This window comes from Dreissena polymorpha, chromosome 13 (assembly GCF_020536995.1).
Source record: "Dreissena polymorpha isolate Duluth1 chromosome 13, UMN_Dpol_1.0, whole genome shotgun sequence".
In the NCBI taxonomy this organism is placed as follows: Eukaryota; Metazoa; Mollusca; class Bivalvia; order Myida; family Dreissenidae; genus Dreissena; species Dreissena polymorpha.
Window position 1 is genome coordinate 53,537,393 of NC_068367.1, and position 27,454 is coordinate 53,564,846.

At 36.0% G+C, this 27,454-nt stretch overlaps 1 protein-coding gene and 1 long non-coding RNA gene across 2 annotated transcripts in view; one reads left to right on the forward strand and one right to left on the reverse strand.

Annotated features, from left to right (window-relative positions):
• Nucleotides 1-270: 270 nt before the first annotated feature.
• LOC127856376 (uncharacterized) lies at nucleotides 271-2,172 on the forward strand. The gene is made up of 2 exons (XR_008037989.1): nucleotides 271-536; nucleotides 1,476-2,172. It is a non-coding gene; the product is annotated as an uncharacterized LOC127856376 (long non-coding RNA).
• A 10,294-nt stretch (nucleotides 2,173-12,466) lies between these two features.
• Nucleotides 12,467-27,454, reverse strand: part of LOC127854671 (60S ribosomal protein L27-like) — a 15,818-nt gene continuing 830 nt past the window's right edge. Inside the window, exons 2-5 of the mRNA XM_052389731.1 lie at nucleotides 24,470-24,522; nucleotides 21,586-21,768; nucleotides 15,333-15,443; nucleotides 12,467-12,545 (exon numbers count right to left, since the gene is read on the reverse strand). Coding sequence (XP_052245691.1) covers nucleotides 12,497-12,545; nucleotides 15,333-15,443; nucleotides 21,586-21,768; nucleotides 24,470-24,522 — 396 coding nt within the window. The 3' untranslated portion in view covers nucleotides 12,467-12,496. The remainder of the gene's footprint in view (nucleotides 12,546-15,332; nucleotides 15,444-21,585; nucleotides 21,769-24,469; nucleotides 24,523-27,454) is intronic.

Consider the following 27,454-nt stretch of genomic DNA (forward strand, 5'->3'; position numbering starts at 1 on the left):
TGAATGCATTGTACAAAATGGGACATTCCGAATTCCAGTGTGGGGCTATTTTTACCATCTTATACTTTACACCAATCGTGATACATCGGCTATCTCGGATTCCTCCGTAAGATAGGCCTCGTGGCTAACGGTCGCCATATTGCCTTGTATTACTACTTTACTACCCAAAAGGTTGTCAGTCTATTGTTATGAGGCTGTATACATGCGCGTTGAACTAGCGCCAAACTTTTTACCGAAACTTTGATATTAAGAGCACTATTAACATTCATTTGTGTTGCATTTTGACCTATTATCCAAGTGATTTACTTTTCCAGTATTATTTAATCACCCTATCATCCAATTTTTAAGATGAAATTACGGTGTTTACAAAACCAACCAAACCGAAAGTGAAACTGGATGCATCACGTTTCGCGATGTAAACATTAAATATTTGTTCAGTTTGACGAAGCGAATCGATAATAGACGTTGGAATATGTATGCAATACAGACTATCATTGCCGATTGTAGTACTGGCTAAAAAATACCTTTTATGACAGGTCATGTATAGAACGTTAATCAAATAGTGACCATAAATCACTACAAATGTCTGGGTTGTTCATTAACCCATTTATGCCCAGTGGATTCTCCCATCCTTCTAAATTGGATCAATTTATTTCCAAAAGTAGGGGTGTCTGGTATATTTATTTCTATATTTAGAATATTTCTTACAGAAATTTCTGTAAGCAAACAGCGCAGACCCAGATGAGACGCCGCATTATGCGGCGTCTCATCTGGGTCTACGCTGTTTGCAATGTCCTTTTTTTCAGGACGCTAGGCATGAATGGGTTAATATAATTAATGCACGTTTCGGATCTAATTGCCTGTATCTAGTTGTAATTACCATGATATTGATAAAATTACAACGTTTTTTCCATAAATTAACATTACATGTTTTATTTTTATCATTTAGGGAATATATAATTGTATCATTATCATCATTAAATATTCTGAAAATGATCTAAATTATCATGATTACTTTAAAGTAGAATTTTTAAATTTTACTCATTATTTTTAATGAATTTGCACATTTGCTTGATTCAAAATAAAATGTATTAATAAGGGTTTCAGTTGTTAGTTTTAACCCATTTTTAGTTCGATTAAATTTAAAGTACTAACTACGTACATGTATGTGAAATGCTCTTGAGTTCATTTCCTGGGCCTAGAACCAGTACTTGGGTGTCTCTTGGAGATTTCTTAAGAATGCTCCCACACTGGGGATCAAACCAGTGACCTCCAGATCATTAGGTGGACACCACATCCATTACACATCAGCGACCTTTAATTAGTAAATTACTTTAGTATTGCAGCATTATATAATGTTATGTTGCTACATATTTTTGGAAAATGATTAATGTGCAGTACTAAATAAATATAAATGCATACAATTTTAATTGTGTATATTGTGTGATTATTCGTTACAAATTCCCTTTTTACAGGTATACTGGATTATGAAAGACTGATAAACATAAAATTGACAACTCATCTCCCCAACGATACTTTGTGTGGCTCATTCTCAGAACAAACCCATAGTCAGTGAGAAAACTACAGTGTAAAAAGACCACTTGATTGTGACAATTATGGCTGACCATAAAAATGAATTGGATACTGTTTTAAGCTTCACTCTACTTTGTCTGAAAATAAAAGTCCTAAATGATGTAATAGAAAATACATATTTAATTTTTAGTTTTACAAGGATATATATAAACATACATATATTATAATATCTTTTTATCGATGGTCAATCAATTTAAGTTTAACTAATATATACATACACATTTTATACATGTGTATGCTTTGATTTTTTTCTATTGAAGCCAAATTAATATCCCATTAGATAGATAGATAATATCACAGCAGTATTCCTATTTTGTCTGCAAGTACTGCAGAAATCATGGATTATTATTTTACTGAGTCAGCCTTAATCTTTATATTATAATTGTTAAAACAGATTAAGATGTGCATTATACAATTGAGGATGCATCAAGATTAAAAAATGGTACATGTATAAATTAATAAAGAATCAATAACAATCAGAAACTGTGCATTTTTTTCAGTATTGTGTGAAAGGATTTGAAGTAATGATGTGTTTTTGAAATATGATTTATGTGAATTTGAATAAATATATAAAATTTAGTGATTTTCTCAGACAAAAACTGTTAATTACATACTAAAGTATTCAGAATGTATTATTGTAATATTCATTCAAATTTTTTAGTACAAAAAGCACTTTTCCCTGGCATTTGTATTTATAGTAATTGCATATTTTATAATTCTGACAGCATTTATAAACTGTGTTCATGCAAGCATGAACACGGTTTCATTTTTTGAGTATTTAAACAAGAGGGCCATGATGGCCCTGTATCACTCCACTGCTGAAAAAAAGCTGAAACAAATTTCTCTGCATGTGCAAATACTTAAATATAGGCCCTTTTTAAGCACATGTACACTTTTGTGACCTTCTGGGCTGGGTCAAATTTTACCCCAGGGGCATAATTTGAGAAAACTTTGTAGAGGACTACTATATCTCACTACATACAAAATGTGGTAGCCCTAGGTCCTAGAGTTAAGGACAAGAATATTTTTAAAGTTTTCACAAAATAAGCAAGATATAAGCGTATATAATGTTCAATTTTGTGACATGCGGGTCAGGATCAAATTTGACCCAAAGGGCATAATTTGAACAAACTTGGTAGAGGACTATAAGATGTTACTGCATACCAAATTTGGTAGCCATAGTCCAAATGGTTTTCGACAAGAAGATTTTTAAAGATTTCACAAATCGGCGCTTTAAAAGCGTTTATTCAATTTTGTGACCCCCCCCGGGGCAGGGTCAAAGTTGACCCCAGAGGCATTATTTGAACAAATTTGGTAGAGGTTTAATAGATGTCACTACATACCAAATTTGGTAGCCCTAGGCCCAATGGTTATGGACAACAAGATTTTTAAAGTTTTCACAAAATAGGCCCCATATAAGCGTATGTTCAGTTTTGTGACCCCGGGCAGGGTCAAATTTGACCAAAGGGGCATAATTTGAACAAACTTGGTAGAGAACTATAACATGTCACTACATACCAAATTTGGTAGCCCTATGCCTTATGGTTAAGTACAAGAAGAGTTTTAAAATTTTCACAAAATAGGCACTATATAAGCATATAATTGATTTTGTGGCCACCGGGGCAGGGTCAAATTTGACCCCTGGGGCATAATTTGAACAAACTAAGTAGAGGACTATACAATGTCACTACATACCAAATTGTTTAGCCCTAGGCCTAATGGTTATGGACAAGATTTTTTTTTTAGTTATCACAAAATAGGCATTATATAAGCATATGTTCAATTTTGTGACCCCCGGGGCAGGGTCAAATTTGACCCTAGGGATTAAATTTGAACAAATTTGGTAGAGGACTATTAGATGTCACTATATACCAAATTTGATAGCCCTAGGCCGGATTGTTATTGACAAGAAATTTTTTGAAGTTTTCACAAAATAGGCCTTATATAAGCATATGTTCAATTTTGTGACCCTCGGGGCAGGGTCAAACTTGACCCCAGGGGCATAATTTGAACAAACTTGGTAGAGGACTATAAGATGCCACTACATACCAAATTTGGTAGCCCAATGGTTATGGACGAGAAGATTTGTAAAGTTTTCACAAAATATACCCTATATAAGCATATGTTCAATTTTGTGACCCCCGGGGCAGGGTCAAATTTGACCCCAGGGGTATAATTTGAACAAATTTGGTAGAGGACTATTAGATGTCTCTACATACCAAATTTGATAGCCCTAGGCCCAATGGTTATGGACGGGAGATTTTGAAAGTTTTCACAAAATAGGCCTTACATTGTATTTAAGCAAATTTTCAATTTTGTGACCCCCAGGGCAGAGTCAAATTTGACCCCAGGGGCATAATTTGAACAAATTTGAAAGAGGTACACCCCAGGAACATTCCTAAGAAATTTCATCAGAATTGGACCAGTAGTTTAGGAGAAGATGTTTAAAGGAAAAGTTTATGCATGGATGCACGATGGACACAGGACCTTTGGCCAGTGGAGCTAAAAATCAAATTAAACATTTAGTTTTGATTTAAAATCAGTTTTTATATGCAAGTGTCTATTTCACTTATAAATTAAAACAGCATATTATTCATTATTGAAAAGATTATTCCAAGCTTGATGTCATATTTCAACTTTGCATAGTGTAGTTAATTGAACATTGTATTGAACTGTATGGGCAGCTATATTTTTTAATTTATGTATGATGTATTATACAAAATGCATTATTTCTACCACAAGTAGACCATATAAAGCCTACTGCTACTAAATAGGCACTGGTATGAATTTGACACTGTTTTTGATGCTCATACAAAACTTTAATTATTACTACACTTTAGTATATTAAATATTTTCAAGTTTTTGTTCAACATTTTTTGCAAAAGAAAAGAGTGTCTTAATGCATTTGAAAATATACTTAAAACAAACTAAAAATGCATTTTAACATACCTTTTTCTTGGTAAAGTGTATTTGGGATGATAAAAAATACACTTGAAGAGTATTAATGCTTGAAAAATGCAGAAAAAAATACATTTGTTTCTGTTAGAAGTGTGTCTTGTCTGCATTTTTAAGTGTATTAAATGCACATCAAATGCAGATAAATACAATGCCAATACTGTTACATGTATTGTAATGGACATAAAATGCACTTGTTCTTGTAATTAAATGCTTTAGTGAATTGAAAAAACCTTTTATAACGTTTTAACAATTAATAATACCTTTTTATATAAATTTTCTTTTGAAATGTGACACTTAAATGATTTTTGCACCACTAGTAAGAGATATAATTTGTGCTCATAATGCTTTATCATTACACTACATAATATCATTTGTTGTATGAAAATTACCCGTAAAATTCATGTAAAAGCTCAAGAGATCAATAGCAGCGTGCTATACCCTGCTCCTTTTTACATGACTTGATGGTATTTAGTCCCCAATTCTACATGGCTAAGGGAAAATTAATGTGCAGATTTGACAAATAAGTCTTTACTGGGATCCAATAGGCAGACTTTCATATTACTTGTATTTAATTTAAATTATGATCTGAATTGCTCTTTGGCAAATCTTTGTTGGTCACAATATTCAAATGAATTTTGTTCACTTTGTAGTGATTATATTTCCTATATTTATCAGAAAACATCTTTCTTCAAAAGTTTAACATGATTGGTTGGTTAATTTAGAAACAAGATCAATGCATCATAACATAAAATGAAAAAATGTGTAATAGTAAAAATGGCAGCAAAAAAGCACTAGATTATCTGCCTTAAATCTGAGACGATATGTTGATGTATTGGAATTTCTCATAAATAATGTGCTCCATAGTTGTATAATTGTATAGTCGCATGCATGAGTGGTGTCAATGTCACAATACCAATTAAAGCCTATAATTTACTAAAACAATTTGAAGTTCGATGTGAGTGTTTTTCAAGATCTGTTATATATAATTATATATACATGTATATATATATTGTTGAAAAGTTAACATGCAATAAGTTTACTGTAATTAAGTGACAAATAGTTTTACTGATTTGGTTGGATGCATATATGCAGATATATCATGGTTTGTGCAGAGGACAGTAGCAAAATCAAGAGCTGTCTCCGTAGGATGACATACGCCCCCGATAAACGCTTTAATAGAAGTTATGAGCATTTTTCAAAACCTAAAAGCCGACCCTAAGTTCAAGGTCAAAGGGGTCGAAATTTGTGTGTGTATGGGAAGGCCTTGTCCATATACACATGCATACCAAATATGAATGTTACATCTGAAGCGACATAGAAGTTATGAGCATTTTTTCGAAACCTAAATGCAAAGTGTGACGGATAGACAGACGGACAATGCGATCACTATATGCCCTCCTTTGGGTGCATAAAAATGTGTTTCACATTGTTTTGGTAAATTAGTAATGTAGTTAAAAGAACAGAATCATCAATTATAAAGTTATTGATTATAAAGTGTTGCTGGCATATTTTATGCATTCATCTAGCTATAAGAAGGTCCCTGTTTTATCCCCACTGGCACCGAGTGAGGGTTCTCAAAATCTTTAAACAATATGAATAACTAAATATAGTGAGAAGGTCGAGAGCCTTGTTGATATGGGGGCTAAACACCTGAAATCAAAGCGACCCAGGTTAAAGACCGAGGCCAAATAAATAAACCAGGGCAGAGGCCGCATGAGCCTGCTATACTCTGAACAAGTATTGTTTCTTCTCAGAAAACTGGCTTAAGTGTCTTACTAAGCTTTAGACTTTGAGTTTCAGTGCATTTATCAATCTAAAATAAATTGGTCAAATTGTAGGTAAAGAAACTTCAGCGTACAGTTTATATAGTATTGACAGACCTGTAAAGTCGCGCCAGTCAAAAATCATAAAAAGCGACATTTAAAGTTATGGTAGCCAGAACTAGTCAAATTAAATAATAATTTGTAAAAAATAAACATTCTGCACAAATTCAATTATTTACTTTACCTGTGTGCATGAATCATTTCAGTCTTGATGGTTAGTGAACTATGTCAAAAGCACCATATCCATGAAACACTTGTTTTTTTAATAGTGCAATGTTCCACAGAAATGATGCTGATGATTATTCTAAACGATGATGAATTATTAGATATATTTCTAAATTCCATTTCCACCAACAATTCGGTTATTCAACTACCAGTTCTCATGCTTCATACACAGTTGAAAATAACACTATTTCACTCAACAACCGTGACACATGTACTCAATTTTTCAACTTTTCATAATTAAAATTGTCTTCTACTGTTATTGTTGTTGTTGTACTTTTGAAAGTAGTTCGAAACATGGCGACCATTAACCCAGAGATTGATTTATGAAATAAATCGTCTGCTGATCCAGAGTGACTTTACACATCTCTATGCCTAACGTAAATTAAATCGGAAAGCAAATAGTGCAGATTATTTATGAACTGTGCGATATTTGTATGGCTTGTTGCACATTCTAAAATGTCAAAAGTATATGCATGGATTATAAACAATGCACATTGAACGAAATAAGGAAAATGTGATAAATTGACAATTCAGATTTCGTTATGCAGTACATTTACATGTGAAATAAGTCGCGTTTGTAATAAATCGTCAAAAAGACTCGCACTTTTCTCAACTGCAATATGCAATATTGGACTACAGACAGAGTGATTTTCTGATGTAAGTTAATGATATACTCAGTTTGTGCTTTGAATGTGTAAAAACCGTTATTTTGCGAAAGATATTATTTCCCGTATTATTTTATAACGCATTCATGAAAACGGGATATAAGACAAATTTGAAGAATAGGCTAGCATGTTTCGACGACCATGCATACTTTTTATGTCACATCTAGAACAACTAGAAGAATAGACGTCTTTGCAAGCACTCTCTGGCAGTTTGGAATCACCAGGGATTCCGCTAAATGATGCATATCCCGACATCATTATCAATTTGTCCCTGGTCATTTTGATGAGCTCATAGTTAAAATGTACACTTTATTTTATTGTGAATTCATTTGTAAATGAATTTGATAAAAAATAATACATGTCGCTGTTTATTAGCGTGACACTTCGCGCGAAAATTACGTCATCAGAAAATGCATTGTGGGAATGTTTTGGTTAAAGTTACCGGTGGTTAAATTCCACTATGCGCGGTTAGGTTACTTTGCGGTATATCGTGTTTATACAATCGAGTTACCTTGAAGGTTACTAAACCTGAATAACCGCAAACTTACCAAGGTTTGAATGTTACCGAGCGGTAACTTTAACCAGCGTTTATACAATCGGGTGCTGTTTGGTTAAGTTTTAACATGTTATCTATGATACAATCACGAGGACAGCTTTTTCGCATAACTTTCGAGTTTTTGTCAATTAGCCGATGGTTTCTTAAAAACACAAGGGGAATGGTGGCTCTTACGCGTTCCTGGGTTCACGGAACAGTTGACCTGATGATGATCGATGGTAGGATCTAAGTAAAACAATCAGATAGACCTAAATGTAAAAAACATGTGTGCATATATGTCCCAACATTCCACTTTCCTCTCAAACTCCGCTTAGGTCAAACAAAAGCTATGTAAAACACAATGCACCTACTGCGCCTTAAAGTCACACAGAAGCTATTTTAGAGAAAACAAGGCCCATAACATAGCCAAAAATCTATGGACCGGAACGAAACTCTACCTCACTACATCTCTAAGTCAGGTAGCCTTGTGTAAAAAAAAACTCCGTATAACGATTATTATAAAGACAATTTCTAAGTCCAAGGCCTATCACAGGTGGTTAGCGTGTGGCTATGATAATAATTAGTGAAAACATCATTTTGAATGATAAATAATCAAATGATAACGAAAAATCAACTTTTCTGGAAAACAATTGTCACTATCAAACATTACAAGGTATTCAACTCAAAATCACCGAAAACGGGGTGCATCGCTTTGAACATCCATAACTTCGTCAACTGTGCAGCGATTTTCACGAACTTTGTCTTATTCAACTCAGAAATGGATTTCCTTTCTGGAAATGTATATATCTTGCAAATGCTGGGTCAAATTTTAAGACATAACACGATACACAACTCGCGTAACCTACTTGACATCGATCAGACCCAATCTAAGACTGAAATCTTCACGGAGGAAAGGGCATTTTCCCTGCGAAGTTCGCGTACCTCGATACCATAGTTCAATAAAACGTATGAAAAAAAAAACATTCTTACCGTGCTTGCCGTTACATTATGCATCAAAGCTAACTGTCCAGCGCCTATTGAAACCTTTGTTTACATACATTTCAACTAACCGACATTTTAAACACACGAGTAATTTAATTGGGCCAATGCGAAGGTGTGTCTTTACGCCTGAAGATTTCATTCATGAATCGGGTCTGATCGCTGTCAAGTAGGTCACTCGAGTTGTGTATCGTGTTTTTTCTTAAAATCTGACCCAGCATTTGGAGAAATATTACAAGATATGTACATTTCCAGAAAAAATAATCATTTCTGCGTTGAATAAGACCGGGTTCATGCAAATCGCTGCACAATTGATGAATTTATGGTTGTTAAAAGCGATGCACCCCCTTTTCGGGTGATTTTGAGTTGAATACCTTGCTATATATATATATACACACACACACACATATATATAGATATTGGAGACTTCGGCGTGTGCGCCTAGCTACGGTGCAGAATAAAGCAGACATACTGTGAAATCCCCATCCCCAAAAAAGATGGTTCATTCACAGTTATATGCCCCACACTTTTACCGCAACACATCTTCCAATGTTGGAACAGTTTTACATACATAGAAGGGACAGTTACATGAACATTTATTTACAAACATGAAATCATAGTTGTATTTGGGTAGGATCCGAGAAGGATTCATAAACTACCCTAACATTATGTTAGAGACACGGCGGAAATACGTTGGATCTAGAAGATACAGTGAAATTATATATATATAAACAAAAACGCTGTATTTATTTTATGCCGAAGCTTTCGACCTCACGGTCTTCATCAGCGGCCATTTTTTATTTCAAGATGTTTAAAATATGTACGGATATCACGTCGTGTATTTCCGGCGTCAACGTTGTTTTCGCGCCCTTTCATGTCGGTTTATTCTTGCACGTTGATGCCATATGGTCGGTATGTCCTTCGTTTTGCCTTCCATAATTGCTCAATGGTCTTGCGATACTCGTCCGACCCGTTTAGTTTTTCAAGTCCCATTATTTGAAAATCGTCCATGGAGTGTCCGTCTGTGTAGAAATGTTCAGCTACCGGGTCACTTTGCTGTGTGCAAATACGCGACAGATTCAACAGATGTCGCTGGTACAGAGTTCCGCCGATTTCTCCCACATACACGTACTTGCGACAGCGACGACAGTTGACTGCGTACACAAGATTGGATGATTTGCAATCAACATTGTTTCTCACGCTGTACTTTCTGCCGCTGGGATCTGTGAAGTAGTCCACCGTCATCATGTACGGGCAAATGGCGCACCTCTGCGCCCCACAGATCCCAGCGGCAGAAAGTACAGCGTGAGAATTAATTTGTGAACATTGGCATTTTGAGGTACATGCTTTTTATATGTCCTTTAAAAAGGGTTGCTAGTTTCTACTACCCTTACCCACTCAGATTCGTATTTGCAGAACCTTGCCCTTTTTTATTCCAAATTGATTATTCATGTTTATGATCCTTAAAAGGAGGCAGCGCATGAACGAGTTTGCGTTGGTCGAATTTTCACGAGTATTGTTTCCGTTCCAAGTCATTGTCCGTCCGTCATACTTCCTTTCCGTGCAACATCTCATATAATAATCATCCGTACTTAATTTTCCATTTGATAATATTTTTAATATCCATTTTCCATTTGATTACATTTTAATGTCATTTTTTATTTTCGCCACACATCTTATAGATGATTGATCAGAAGAGATAAACCTAGGTGTACAGCATCCTAATATGTTGGACATGCGCTTCGTTGACAGGTCGCTCCGAACCAAATAAATTAAGGGATGTTTGAACATTTCATCATTATGTAATTTCTTAATATTTTTGTGCTACCTGTGCAAGATCTCAGGAACGTATAGTTCAAAATGATAAAACTTTGTAAATTAATGCACTTTCTTTTTAGGGTCGACAAGCAGATTTGTCAGTACCGTAGTTTCGCTCCGTTGATTTTTCATAGTTATCGCTGAAGCGGACAACAAGCGAGGCCTGGCATAGGGGAGATAACCCTGGGTTATGGTTAGGTTTAAGGCTGACCCTAACCCAAACTCGTCCCCTAACCCTCTAAGATTTGCTCCGGCCTGATCCGCAATGGTCAACCAAGAAGCTAAGCGTATTTTTGAACTAACGTGGTTTCAGCCATGTAACATCGTAATTACCGGTAATTGTGTTCATTTATTCGTATGCTTGCGTGCGCGCAATAGTTTGTTCAAAGCTCATTAAAAACTAACACAAAATCACACGTGACAACTGATATGTTGTCAATGGTCCGAATGTATTGAAACTGCACAATGCAGTAGGGCGGACATGCGCATATTGCCGCACTCCGGTAGATTCACTCAGAATTATTGCCCTCTCATTAATCTAATAATCCACAATTTACCAATCGTTATATACAGCATCATTTTATTAGGCATTATGCTTCCAGTTTTTTCCAAGAGTTATTGTCCTTAGATTAATAACGCTTTGTTTGTTTGTCTCCAAACGAGACGAGATAATTTATAATTTGAATGGGATTAAATTTAATACGCAGTATCCTTAAAGAGCGAGCCTGTGCATATTATCAGGTTATCATGTTCTAGATGGTTTATGACGTTTTTGCCGTTGTTACAAATGGTATCTCTTGATGAAACTTTAAATACAGTATCCTTAGTTTAATCCTATTTGTTTTAGCTCAATTGCATAGAAAGCCTAAGGTTTATTTGAAACGCTCTCGAGTCTGTTTCCTGGGACTAGAACCAGTACTTGGTGTCTATAGGGGAAAAATCTAAAGAACGCTCTCACAGTGGGGACCGAACCCGTGACCTCCCGATCGCTAGACGGGCACCATATCCACTACACCACTGCGATCTCCGAGTATCCTTTCACAGGATTAACCTCTGAATATATTAAAGATCATTCCGTTACTTTTTTCCTTGAGCTATTTATTTGTTACTAAAACAGGAGACGATTGTTAAACATTAAATGGCTCCCACACATATTAATCTTCTGAGTTCCCTATGTCTTTCCCCTAAAAATATCAACTGGTTGGAAAACGTTTGCATGCTAACATCTTTGTCTTAACGGATTAAAGTTTATGCTCGTACAGCAATTATCAATTCACTGTGTTCATCATACTTACAAGGCATTCCTTATTAACGGTACTCACGGACTAATGTTACATATATATTTTCACGATACAAGCTAGATATCATGTGGAAAGGAATGGTATATGGACAGACAGGCACGAGAAAACAAACTTTAGCTTTTTCGCGGATGGTTTCATTCAAGTGGAAAAGTCTTCAGATCTATTAAGCTAATTTAGGAAACATCCCTATTGAGGGTCCATGCTGTCGTAGGTAGGTAGTTGCGATTTTTGGCAACTTTCATAGATTACTTGCCTAATTCTCCTACTTGCCTAATTCTCCTGTTCCCTTTATTTTTTTTAATAGACATACCTACTGACAAAGGCAATTTGTGTTTATATTGTACCATATTACCCTTAATATGCCCCCTTTCAATTTAATATACCCAGTATCTACAGACAGAAACATCCAGTCGAAGCATGCAAATGTGTTCTTGTGATACTAACTTCAACACTTCAACTTGATTGAATTGACATCTCACCTTTTCCATGTACCGATAGAACGGAAAGTAAAAACTTCTCATTGTTAAGAAATTAATGACGATTAAAAAATCTTGTTTAGGCAGTTTATTTATATGTACATTAAAAACGGAGCTTCTGGAAAAACCACTTGTTTTTGCCACTCTTGTATCTGAAAAATACAAACACAAATGCATTAAATACCATTATGGATAAAATGATGGAAATGCTGTCATGATTTTTCATCACATTAATGCAATACAGAAAGCGATTTTATCGAAAGCGATTTTATCAGTACTGTTTATTCGATAATGGTTATATTCAAGTAAATAAAAGCATCCATTGCCATCATGTTGTGTTAATAGGTAATTTATCACTCATTGAAACAAGTCAACAACCAGTATTATGCCTTAAAAGTAATGGCTTTATATTCATTTTCCTCCTAGAAAATAATTTAATACAATTTTAAACATGTAAATGCAAGTTACATTTTAACTATAAAACAATATGGGTTTGTGAAACACTATGCCCCCCCCCCCCCCCATACATTTGACCTTTGACCTTGAATGATGACGTTGAAGAATTACCTTGACCTTTCACCACTCAAAATGTGCAGCTCCATGAGATACACATGCATGCCAAATATCAAGTTGCTATCTTCAATATTGCAAAAGTTATGGCCAATGTTAAAGTTTGACGCAAACCAACAAACAGGGAAACAACAATATAAATATACATAGTCCAGGGCTATAGATAACTTTTGGGGTATATTGGGTAATTCACACCCTGTTTTCGACAATAGGGTTTTTGTTAACATTTTCACCCCCTACTTTTGAGCTTAATTGGATTTTTCACCCCTGATTTTCTAACTCAATTGGGCAATTTAGGGAATGACATATATAACATAATAAAAATCTACTTAGGTTTCTATATTATTTATACAAATGGAATTCAAAAAGGTACCTGTACATAACAAACAATTACTGAATTTCTGATCAAGGATTATTCATTTTTGCGTTGAATAAGACAGAGTTCGTGAAAATCGCTGCACAATTGATGAAGTTATGGCTATTCAAAGCGATGTACCTCGTTTTCGGGTAATTTTGAGTAGAGTTGAATACCTTGAAAATGAAGTAGAAATCGGACCGGTCTACGTATAATTACAATACTACCCAAAAGATTGATAATCGCTGGAAAGACTGCCTTCTTTTCTTCATAGGACGGCATATAAACTAGGCGGTACATTTTTGTACGGAAAATAACCAGTCTAAAGCATAAGCCCGGTGTTCGTAGGAATTGCATTTCGTGACACAAGTTTTTTTTTACGGAAATTATGTTATAAAATTTGTATTTGCGTTTTTGTACGCTTTATTTTGAATTTAATTACGTTTTTGGTTATTTTAATTGCGTAATAATGCAACTACGCTTGTTATCTATAGCCAGTCTTGGCCGTTACCCGCTCGACCGTCGACCGGGTCGAGTGATTTTTGCGTTGGTCAAGTGAAAATTCCAAGCCTGTAGCCCAATGGGTCGAGTGCTTTTTTACATGTCCGAACTTAGTAACAAGTCCGAAATAGCTTCATATAGACGCTTATTCAAAACTGCATTGGTTGTTTCCCTTGTGCACTTATTGATTAGACGCTTATCGAACAGTGTTGTAAGATGATCTCGCGAGACGCTATAACAATTATTACTACTGGGTGTAGAACTTGCGGCATTCATTTATTTTTATGTATTTTCTGTGTTATTTTGAGCGCGCATCGCATTAACTTCAACCTCAAAATGAGAATGAAGGAAGCAACACAAAATAGGAACAACGAAACGAAAATAATTCCAAAGGTCATGGAAAAATATTCGGTCTTTGCTTGGTTTTGATGTCTCCAAGGAATTTGATTATGCGCCTGCATTGCTGACTTGCTGGTATGTGCATGTCATACATAATGTTAAAAAAAAGCAATTAAATATCATGCACTTTGCAAGTATTGTTTTTTTGTACAGATCAAGTTTATCTGTCAAGGTACAAATCCTGAAAGTAAATTCAAAGGTGTATTATACTGCATTTTAGATGCTGGTAAAATCGGCGATAAGCCATATGTGGCTTAGGCGATAGAACTACTGCTACAAATGTCGTTTTAGATTTAGAATACTCAGAAGTTTGGGAAGAAAAGTTGCCTTCTTGTGCTACTTCTTATGCACAGATATTATTGCAAGTTTGACATTTTATTTACTTTATTCAGAGATTTGTTTGGAAAATTTATATCACGTTATAACATTGTTTGTTTTTTTCAGGCCGCCTTAAGGAGCATACATAATATGTCAGACCTGGATGTCGGAGACTCAGACAATGACCATGATTGAATGGAGATGTCTGTTGACATTGTTTTAATTTTTTTGTCAGACATTGACTGTGGATAAAAACAGAATTAAGTGTGTATTTGTTTAATCTTTATTGTTCTATGTTTCTTCAATACAAACATACATGTAGTTATAAATGTAACAGAATTGTAACTTTTAATTCAGGCTAGTTAAAATTGATTCGGGCTAGTGAAATTTCAAAGCTGGTAGCCCAACCGGGCTAGTGCCTTAAAAAAGTTAATGCCAAGACTGTATAGCCCTGACATACATAAAGTACTGCGATAACCAAAAATCCAGACATAAATGGATTAAGTGTTGGGTGTTGTCTTAGCAGGTAAACTGATCTATTTAGTAGACTGCGATGTTTTTACAAAGGGATAAACATGAGCGTATGCAATTCTTTCCGCGGATTTTTTGTGTGAATTGGGAATTTTGTATTTTGAAATGGGAAAAAGGGACTCCTTGGGAAAGGTGCCATTTTACCGCACCAACTTTACATCGAGAAAAAACGCTGAAATATTTATGGGTTCCGATTCTATTCCTGATGTATAGGCATGGTGTGAGGGAAAAAGCTGGTTTACAATAATTTGACAAGTGTGCATACCGTTCCTCAAACTTGGCCTTCACTTCTCGCTTGGCCTTGCGTTTGCGGGCAGGATCCTTGAAAACTTCTTTGTTAACAGCCCCCTTGTCCAACACTACATCAATTGAATATCTGAAACACAGACAAAGATGATTTATTGATTTCTTAAGTTTTGTTTTACTAGAAATTAATATTTTAATGAATTTATAACTGTTTGGTCAAGGTTGTTCTTCTTTTTAAAATCTTGGGGGCCCACCTAAACTTAAGGAACATACGGCTAGGGGGCCCCTCTTAATTAAATTTCCATTCCAAATCAAGCCATAAAATCCATCGAATATCTGCAAGACAGAAGTGACATTCATACAATTACTATTAACCCATCTTCAGATAACCAATGAGATGAAATCTCTGCATGGGCAAAAGAAACATAATCAATTACCCTTTTTCATTTTGGCAACATTCAGCCTTTAAGCTGTAGATTAAATATAGGTTTTCTTCCAGTAAAATCAACATTTAACTCATCAGAAGGAATCAGAGTAGCTTACACAATTAAATTTCAATTTATATTATTACAAATGCAATGAAATTATTGGCATCCCATTAATGAATAGGAATTTAAATTCACCACTTATTTTATAGATTAAATGCATATTCAAACAATATTGCTTGAAAAATATTATTTAAGGTTTGTATTAATCAAAAGAAGAGTTCTGCTGTTGGAGATAGATTCATCCAAAACAGTGCCTGGACAGTGGACACAGGACTTTTTGCAACAAAACTGACCACACTTATTGTGACAGCAAACTAGACCTTTGACCTAGTGACCACAATTTCAGAAGGGGCCATTTACTGTCCAAGGCCAATGCACATGGGAAGTATCAAGCCAAACAGTGAATCAGTTGACAAGTTATTGATCAGAAGCTATTTTCCCACTTATTGTAACAGTGACCTTTGACATAGTGACCCCTATTTCATTAGAAATCATTTTCTGACCAAGGCCAATGCACATGGAAAGTATCAAGTCAATCGGTAAATCAGTTGACGAGTTATTGATCGGAAACTATTTCACACTTAGTGTGACAGTGACCTTGACCTTTGACATAGCGCAGTCTGCAAAATAAGCGCACGCCCTGTGGCCTGGGCGTGTAAAGTATAGCTCGGGCCTATTAAAATTGCCATATCGTACAGTACGCCCGTCGGGCCAGTAGAAATTCCATGTATCAATATTGTTTACATTTTAAAGTGTGTGAAACGTCATTATTTTGTGAGTACTTCGTGAAGATTTCTGACAGAACTTCGTTCAACTTCGCCTAAAATACGAGATTTAAACGCGTTCCGATTGGTTCATACATTCAACGGTCATTTTCGAGTCCTAACCCAGGCCATGCAGTGAACATTTCAGACTGGTTATTTACTATTGGCACACGTCATGCTGATGTGTTTACTGCTGAAGTACCGGTAAACTAATCGACGTCTGCGGCTTGCATTTCCAGATTAAACATCGTTTTACTTTGTAACCTTGTGTGTGTGTTGATTTCCAAAGTTGTAAGTACCTACGCGCATAAGGCTGCATAATGCTTAAATACGTAGCTGGAGCAAAGCCTGGCAAGAAACTGCCCACTACTGATCGTTACGGTCATAAGTCAACAAATGACTATGAAAAATCACGGAAACGTGAATTTCATTAAAAGCCGTTAAAAATCAGTGATGAAGGAGAAGCTACTTCTGTAAGACAGAGTTTAATAAGCTACACTTAAAAAACAAAGCATAAGAAAAAAGTCAACATGTATGATAAAAGTAAGCAATCTAAAGTGCTCCAGCTAGGCCTAAATTGAAGGGCACCCTGCCCTCCCGAACCTCCGCCTTGCCCCTCCTGCCCTTAAAAAAAAATGGGTAATATATATTCTAACAATTATTAATAAAATAAATTAACATGCAAGACTAGAGGAAGCATTCCAGAAACGCCCCGCGCACTCAAAAGTGCCCTTTTGATAAAATACTGCGCGTCAAATGTGCCCTTTTGACAAAAAAGCCCCCCCTGCCCTTTTCAAATCCTAGCTGGAGCACTGCATCTATGCCTTCACTTGTCAAGTTAACTTCTAGAAAATAACTCGGGTTTCTTGTTTTACTGGATATGGTTTCTGACAAAGAGGATCTCCAGGATGGCAGTGATGATGAGATGAACGAAGAAGTTGTTTATCACATGTTAAAGAGTTATGATTAATAAAGGACATAATTACCTTGACTTGTTATTTTGTGTTGCAATTGTTTTTGCAATAGTCTTTACAGTTAACATACCCTGGATACAATTTTTTCTTTTAAATAGATTATCTGCTATTGAAAGATGAAACCCTTTAGCAGGGTGTATATTTAAAAAAAATTACTTTGGGCTTGTAATTTTGCTGCTGGGCTACTTGTCTTCGCCATTCCAGTAGCCCGAATGGCTAGTGGATAAAATGAACTATCGTGAAGACTGATAGCGACCCCAATTAAAAAAAGGATCATCTACTGTCCAACGCCAGTGCTTTATGGGAAGTATCAAGCCAATCAGTCCCTCCGTTCACAAGTTATTGATCCAAATGTTCAATCTTAGTGTGACATTGACCTTGACCTTTGTTCTAGTGACCCCAATTCAATTGGGGTTATCTACTGGCAAAGGCCAAAGCTCATGGAAAGTAACTAGTCTATTGGTCAATCTGTTCACAAGTTATTGATCAGCAACAATTTTCACTCAAACATTTCTTTCATTTATCAAACATGCCCATGTGTTAAGAAACTTGTAGTCAACTAGAGCTTTGTCCCAGACGTGACGAATACCCCCACATGCCACATTGACACAGAATAATTTGCATGTTGTCTTCACAAAAAACAGCGGACACCATGCTCAATTTTTAAAATGCACTAAGTGACCCAGTGACCTAGTTTTTGACCCAGCATGGCCCATGTTCGAACATGACCTACACATCATCTAGATACAACTTCTGAAAAAGTGTGGTGAAGATTGGATATAAACTACTTGAATTAGAGAAAGGACACCATGTGCAATGTTTAAAACACACAAAGTGCTCCTGTGACCTAGTTTTAGACCTGCCATGACCAATGTTTGAACTTGGCCTAGACATCATATACCGTATTTTACCATGCATAGCGCGCAGTTTTTTACCTTCAAATTTCAAAATATAAATTCAGTGCGCGTAATACATTGACACAACGCTTTCCTGGTTGCTAAATTGCAAAAAATCAATTTCGTAAATCTTCACAATTGCCGCCATTTTTTTATTGCAGAAAACTACACCCTATAATGTTATAGACTGAAGGGGCCGTTGTCAAAACAACAAAAAGCGGGAAAGGGTATGAATGAACAAGGTAGTAACAGTTTTGACAAAAATTTAAAGATGAAAAATGTCTTTCTTGGTGTTTTCACACTTCTTCATTGATTGTTCATTTAAAAAAATCGAGGTATATCGATCCCCGCGTCGTTGCGGTATTGTTTGTTAAAGTTTTTGTTGTCATGAAAACTCGTTGATTTACAACGCAAAACATCTTATTTGAAATGACGCTAATTATTTCAATCATATTTCTCAACTTTGCTTTTGCTTTATTTTGATAATTTAATCCAAAGTTTAAGGTTAGCAATTCCGAAAATTTGTACTCTTATGTGAATTGACAGTTTGACGTCATCAAAAGAAAGCCGCTTTCTGTCTGAAGCAATAAAGCGACAAGTTTCTCGCTGACAAAATTGGCAATCAACATGCCGAACCAATCGTGTGTTTGTTCCTCAATAGCAATCATCCACTTGCAAAGCTCCGCCTTCGAACGTTTGCAGAGAACGAAGCAGGAGTTTAACGGTTAATTGAGCAAGTGTTATACGGAAGTTGAGTTCCGATTTGCCGAAATTTCTCGGCCCCTAAGCATTGAAACGACGAATACATTTATCAATCTTTTACTGATCTCTGCATTAATATGCTACCGTGCAAGTATACTACGTAGGTTACAAACCAACAATAGAGATATAGACTCGTTTTATTTTCTTTCAATAGAGACAAATGATATTTGTCTAATGGCTTTTTGCCGATAACGCCAACTGTATGGAATTGAGCGTTCGGGTTGTATTGTTTGTCTCACTATAAATACTGATCAACTAGACGCAGAGAAGGCGCGAAATACCGGGTCATACTGGATTTAATGGGGAGCATGGCAGTGCGCGGCAATAAGGACAAATACGGTGTACTCGAGAGAGTAATCTTAAAAATTGCATAAATATAGTGCTATGCAACCCATGCTCCTGATAGTATAAACGCTCCCTACTTTAAAACAAAAAATTAAGCGCCCGAAAAACTCATATTTAATGATTGCGCAATATAAGAATGGTGGCCATTTTTGGCCCAATTTTCAGGCTTTTGGTCTTGAATTCATTTTTCTCTATTTTGGCTTTAAAAATCGCATGCGCGTTATACATGGGAGCGCGCTATCAATGGTAAAATACGGTAGATACAACTTCTGACCAAGTTTGGTGAAGATCGGATGAAAACTACTTGAATTAGAGAGCGGACACTAAATACGGACCGACTGACCGACCGACAGACAAGCTCACTCCAATATACCCCCCTAAACTTTGTGGGATATAATAATGACAGGACAGGTTAAAAGGGCAGAGCCTTGGAACGCCAGGACCAAGCTTCGAAAGGGCCGGGCGATTGCCCTGCCATTAAGGCCTAGCTGGAGCACTGAAAAGCAGGAAATAATCTGAAAAAAGGTGTTATAAAAAATTGCATGCGCATTATACATGGCAGCGCACTATGTATGGTAAAATACGATAGATACAACTTCTGACCAAGTTTGGTGAAGAACGGATGAAAACTACTTGAATTAGAGAGCAGACATCATGCTCAATGTTTAAAACAGCATTAAGTGACCCCCCAGGGGTTTTTTTTTACTAAGAAAGTGACACCGATATTCGGCGTCTTCCCCTACCAGAATTTTTCCCCTTAAAATACAATTTCCATTCCCCACCAAAAATATCATTTTTCACCAAAATATAATATTTTCTCTCAAAGAAATGTTTATTTTTCCTTGGGGCATTCGACAATTATCCAATTTGCACCATGTACAACGAATTCGCGCTCTCTCTCTCCAGACGAACACACAACATCTGGGAATCCCAGTTATTCTAAATATAGCTCTTAAATAACGTCATGTAAACTGGGCAACTAATCGTAATTATCATGTGACTATTTTACTGGATACCGGTCTTGCGCGAGAAGGGTGTTTCGTCAATTAATTACCGGAAACCAGTCGAATTTTCATCCGGGCTATGTGCAAGCCGAGGTATAAACGTGAAAACAGAAAAAAATGTCTCACAATTAGCGTTCTTACACAAACAAAATAAAACATTCGAACTCAAAAGATACTGAACGCATCGAGGCATTTTTTAAGTAAGAATCATCGAAAACCGTTATAACCCAGCAGGATTCCGAGGTAATCAACATCGAACATTGTGAAAGTGAAAGTAGACAATCGGCAGCTGCCGCTCCTTTCCCTTCCAATACTGTAGCAAATCAAGATCGTCAACCCATTCATCATGAAATTGAAATCACAAAATTGACATCGTCCCCCGGCCCCAGTACAAAAATATAGTTGAAAACATTTCCCATTATTAGATCTACACCTGCAACTTTATTAAGGACTTTGACTTTAATACCTGTTAAATGTGTTTAAGAACAAAAAGGACAGAGACAAGTCTCTTTTGATGAGTTATAGACATTGAAATGAACAGTTTTATTTTTTCCCTTAATATCTCTCTTTCGCACTCTTTTTTTTCCCCTTTCACCCAGCGTCCAGCGTCTTCCCCTTTCTCTAAAAAAAACCCCTGCCCCCTGACCTATTTTTTAACCAGACATGACCCATATTCGAACTTGACCAAGGCATCATCTAGATACAAGATCTGACCAAGTTTGGTGAAGATCGGATGAAAACAACTTGAATTAAAGAGCGGACACTTATACGGACCGACTGACCGACCGACAGACAAGCTCACTCCAATATACCCCCCTTAACTTTGTTTGCGGGATATAATAATGACAGGACAGGTTTAAAGGGCAGAGCCTTGGAACGCCAGGGCCAAGCTTCGGAAGGGCGGGGCGGATTGCCCTGCCATAAAGGCCTAGCTGGAGCACTGAAAAGCAGGAAATAATCTGAAAGGAGGTGTCATATTATAAAACAAAAGGTGTTTTTTCAGAAAGTACATGTACTGCAATATGACTAAATCCCTAACCTGGTTGGCATAAGGTGATTGTAGTTGTACACGCGGATGAAAGGCTTCACCTTGGACTTCTGCTTTATCTTCTTCTTGCCCATACTGCGGGTCACCCCTGCGAGGGTAGCGTTCAATACCAGCAACAAGAGCGTGGCCATAGGGCTTGTCTGAGGTGCCTTCATCGTAATTCTGGTCAACAGACTGGTAAGAACAGGATTAAGGATTTATCAGGGGTTTACGCTGTTGATCGCCATTGGCGCCATTATTGGCGCAATTTTTAAATAAGGCTCCAATTTTTTAAAAGTGGCGAATTAAAAAAAATCTGTAAAATCCTATCCGAAAATGTACTGCGAGTCGAAAGCACGCGACCGAGCATTAGCGGCCAGCGTCTGTCAGTTGTAAATATTGATTTATGACGATGTAAGCGACCTACCGTGCAGAGTGCATTAGAAATCCCCGAAGCATGTAAGAGTTACAAACGGTGTTTTTTATACTGCTATTGTCAAGTTTTATGGGGGTTTATTATCGGATTAAAGGCTCCTTTTATGATATTGAGAAATAAGTTAAGTAACACGGGGACAAACTGTCACGACGATCACTAATTATAATGATTATTTCTTTGTTTAAAATCAAAACCATGGGGCTGGCAAAAGCATTTAATTTCTCCACATCAACAAATAAAACTTGTTTTAACATGTATTTGTGAGCATTTCTGTTTAATATATTCATTATTGTAATGTTCTGGGAAGGATATAAATTGATTAAGATAACAACAATTTCAGAATTAACAAGGGCTGTTTGTAAAACATGCATGCCCCCCATATGGGCTCTCAGTTGTAGTGACAGCCATTTTGTAAATATGTTTTTTGTCACTGTGGACCTTGACCTAGTAACCTGAAAATCAATAGGGGTCATCTGTGAGTCATGATCAATGTACCTATTAAGTTTCATGATCCTAGCCATAAGCTTCTGAGTTATCATCGGGGAAACCATTTAAATATTTCGGGTCACTGTGACCTTTGACCTAGTGACCTGAAATCAATAGGGCTCATATGCAGTCATGATCAATGTACCTATCAAGTTTCATGATCCTAGGAATAGGCGTTCTTGAGTTATCATCCAGAAACATTTTTACTATTTCGGGTCACCGTGACCTTTGACCTTTGACAGAGTGACCCTCAAAATTAATAGGGGTAATCTGCGAGTCATGATCAATCTACCTATTAAGTTTCATGATCCTAGGCATAAGCATTCTTGAGTTATTATCCAGAAAACCATTTTACTATTTCGGGTCACCGTGATCTTGACTTTTGACCTGAAAATCAATAGGGGTCATTTGCCAGTCATGATCAATGTACCTATGAAGTTTCATGATCCTAGGCATAAGCGTTCTTGAGTTATCATCCGGAAACCATTTTACTATTTCGGGTCACATTGACCTTTGACGTAGTGACCTGAAAATCAATAGGGGTCATCTGCCAGTCATGATCAAACTACCTATCAAGTTTCATGATCCTAGGCATAAGCGTTCTTGAGTAATCATTTGGAAACCATTTTATTATTTCGGGTCACCCTGACCTTGACCTTTGACCTTGTGACCTCAAAATCAATAGGGGTCATATGTGAGTCATAATAAATCTACCTATAAGTTTCATGATCCTAGGCATAAGCGTTCTTGAGTTATCATCCAGAAACCATTTTACTATTTTGGGGTCACCGTGACCTTGACCTTTGACCTAGTGACCTGAAATCAATAGGGGTCATCTGCGAGTCCTGATCAATCTACCTATCAAGTTTCATGATCCTAGGCATAAGCGTTCTTGAATTATCCGGAAACAATTTTACTATTTCGGGTCACAGTGACCTTGACCTTTGACCTAGTGATCTCAAAATCAATAGGGGGTCATCTGCGAGTCATGATCAATGTACCTATGAAGTTTCATGATCCTAGGCCTAAGCGTTCTCGAGTCATCATCCGGAAACCACCCTGGTGGACGGACCGACCGACATGTGCAAAGCAATATACCCCCTCTTCTTCGAAGGGGGCATAAAAGTAAAACATTCACTCGATGTACTATATTCGGATATGTTAAATTCGGACATTTAAAGATAGGGACATTTATGTGTTGGTTTGATGTTGATAGTTTGTATAAAATATTTTATGTTATTTCAGGCAACTAGAATGGATGGTGGCAATTATCTGGGCCTTTCTGTCAGGAAAAAGGCGTGAAAAACAGTCATTTAATTGAACCTGGAAATCATCCACCACTAACAGAAAACTTGTTAACAACAGAAGCTGATGTATATCATGTCCAAATGACCAAATATAACTGTTAAACAATTTGAAGTGAGATGCTTTATTTTCTAATTCCCTTTCAAATAATGAACATTGGTGTGATTCTATGTTTAAATAATTAATTTCGAAACATTTATGCAGCATACTGTTTAATACATTGATGTTAACATTAATTTATTATTTTGGTTATCTGTGTTGTTTATCAAGTTGAAAAAAATGTTATTTATATACAAATAAAGCTTATTTAGACTTATGAAGGTATGACTTATGAAGGTACTTATTGTTTTTTTTTTATGAATTAACATACTTTTTAAAGTGATAATATAGTCAATGACATTAATGTAGTAAGGTTTCTTAAAATGATTGTTCTTATTAATAAGGTGGAATAACCGACAGTTTTCACGCCGCGAAAAAGTGGCGACAATTTTTTTGGGCCAGTGAAACCCCTGATTTATGATGAAATTGGCAGAGCCCATTACTAGGTCCTTGACATTTTTGGGAACCCAGTAGTTCATATAAATGGACTACCAAAGCTTTTGATAATTTTGTTGTGACGACTCTGACAGTAGATATCAGTGCTCCAGATAGGCCTTAATTGAAGGGCACCTCGCCCTGCCCTTCCGAACCTCCCCCCTGCCCTTCCTAGAGCCCCCAATGCCCTTTGAAAAAAAATAAAATTATATTTTATTTATTATAATTAATAAATTTCTTATTACATTGTATTTAATTTATTCCTCATTGTAGGCATTATATTTGAATGGATTAATAATAATGCGAATAATATATTCTAACAATTATAAATAACATATAAATCAACCTGTAACAGGAAGCATTCCAGAAACGCCCGCACGCACGAAAGTGCCCTTTTGACAAAATACTGTGCGTTGAAAGTGCCCTTTTAACAAAAAAGCCCCCCTCTGCCCTTTTAAAATCCTAGCTGGAGCACTGGTAGATATGCACCCATTCATTAACACAACCACAGTGGTTTAGACATGTACACATTGATAAGTTTTGGCAATTTTGAGTGTCCCTTAGCCCTTGTGTTGGTGACCAACTTTAGCACCTTTGGAAAATAAATGGGGCATTGCAACTCTCAGCAACCCTTTGGGTAATAAAGCTATTAATGTTACAGCTACTTACAGTTTTTTTTATGGCAATTTTGGGGCCGATATTCAGCCCCATTCCCCTCAAAAAGAGAGTGTATATTTTTCCCCCATTTTGTAGAAAAATCCCCTCCAAAAGTAAATTTTTTTATTTTTTTTTAAATAACTGTCTTATGATAAATATACAGGGCTCAACATTAATGGTTGTCCTATTGCCCCTGGCAAGTAAAAGTTGGGTCTGGGCAAAATATTTTATAATCTAGTTGTCCGCCCGGAAAAGTGCAAAAAAGAACAAAAAGCATTTAATGTAGACTTTAATTGCTGTAATCATTTTGTTGAATGTTCAAAATAAAAAAGGCTTTGTGGTGTATCATTTTGGTTTATTAAACAACATGAGGTTTACAGTTGATGTGATATTTCATGTTTAGGCAAGTTGCTTTATGTAACGTTTAGTGCAAGTAGATTTTGGAAGTACTGCCCGGTAGGGCAAGTTGGTTTTTCAGTTAATGTTCAGCCCTGATATATCTCAAATTTACTTCATAAACAACTAATAAAGTATATAACTATAATTAATATGATTTTGAGTTTTTCCCAAACCAGTTAATTTAACATGAATTGCATTTTTTCCCAAAATGGCAAGGGAAAGGCCTGATGTATCTATATTGTGTCAATATTCATTGATAAAAACATTCCAATTCGGTCCTTTTTATTGAGAAAAAAATGCTCAAATTTTCCATTTTATCGATTAAAAAAATCCCAATTAGACTCAAAATGGCTAGGAAAACTAAGACTGTGCATGAAGGCTGAACTGTCTGAAACTAATGTTGAAAAAATCATTGATATATATTAAGAACAAGGGCTGTTTGTAAAACATGCATGCCCCCCATATGGGCTGTCCGTTGTAGTGACAGCCATTGTGTGAATACGATTTTTGTCACTGTGACCTTGACCTTTGACCTTGTGACCTGAAAATCAATAGGGGTCATCTGCGGGTCACGATCAATGTACCTATGCAGTGTCCGACAAATTTCTTATTTTTCAGGTAGCCCACTGGGCTACCAATAAAAATATTTGGTAGCCAATAAAATTTTCCTACAAAATGATAAGAGGCAGGTTTTCATCTTTATTTTATTTATTCATTTACATATACATAATATGTATACATACATACACATAAAACAGCAAGTAGTCTGATGTACACAGTCAATATCGTAAATCAATGTTACAGTACAGGCACCGTGTGTACTTAAATGTAAATGTACCAAAGACAATTATATACTACATGTAGATATTACATGTATGTGCATATGTATGTGTACTTAAATTCGGACAGCACGTTAAGTCGTAAACGTAAATAAAGCGTTTAGATGATCAATACGATTGACTCATACATATGGTGTTAATCAATGCAATAGCCCTTTTTAACAACAAATACCGAATTTCAAGAAATCAAGAGAATTAAATAATTTATTTAATTGTGTCCGACTTTACGTACTGTCCGAATTTACGTATTACATCCGTATGTTACGACACGTGTGTGCAGTCATTATACAATACAATAATTGTTTCAATAATGAAGGAACTGATACAGCGTAACGGTCACGATACAGCGTATTTACATTATATTTTATTAAGAGGAAATGTCAATGCCAAATAATTCGCGAGATACCCCGGTAGGTACTTTTGTTGAAAATCACAACGAAACTTTTAATGGAAATTAAATGATCTCAATGTTGTATCCGCTACGAAATTTTTATTTACAAATAAATACACCCAAGCCAATTTTCGCGCGCTTTTAATCTGGACAAAGAAATTCATTTCTTAAATGTAGAATTTTGTAACCAAAATAGCTGTACACAACGCGTGCAAATCGTGGCAGGTGATTTACGCATGTTTGCAATTAAACGGTCCTGATTGGGAGCTTATTTCATCATATCTTGAAATAGAACCATATGCTGAAATTCATTTGACACTTCAGAAAATTTCAAACGTTTGTGTTTATGACTCTTATCGTCTATTACCCACCCATAAATTGGTTTTTAAAATATAAATCGGGCGGGCATATATGGGATTATTGATTAACAGTCGATAATCCAAATATTATTTGACCAGTCAAACTAATTAGCAGGTGTTAACCGCGTTCACACCGTTGTTATTAATATTCATTTTCGGTTTCGTTACCGTTTTGAAGAATCCGCTATTGTTTTGATTTATTTAATGTTCGGCGTCCTTGGATATCAAAAACTTTGTCGCTATTATCATTGTTGCGGTTACAAAGAATTCCAAACTGCGAAAATTGATGTGATCATGTGCGCAATTATCCAACCGGCTTTATTATATTATTAGCAGACGACAAATGTTGATTTGATTGGATGATTAAATAAACTGTTAGTTTTAGACATTACCGCAGTGATCGGGTGACTGATTAGATAATTGATTGCACTTTTTATCGGATTATAAGCAGTACACAGTGGTCAGCGTGTTTATT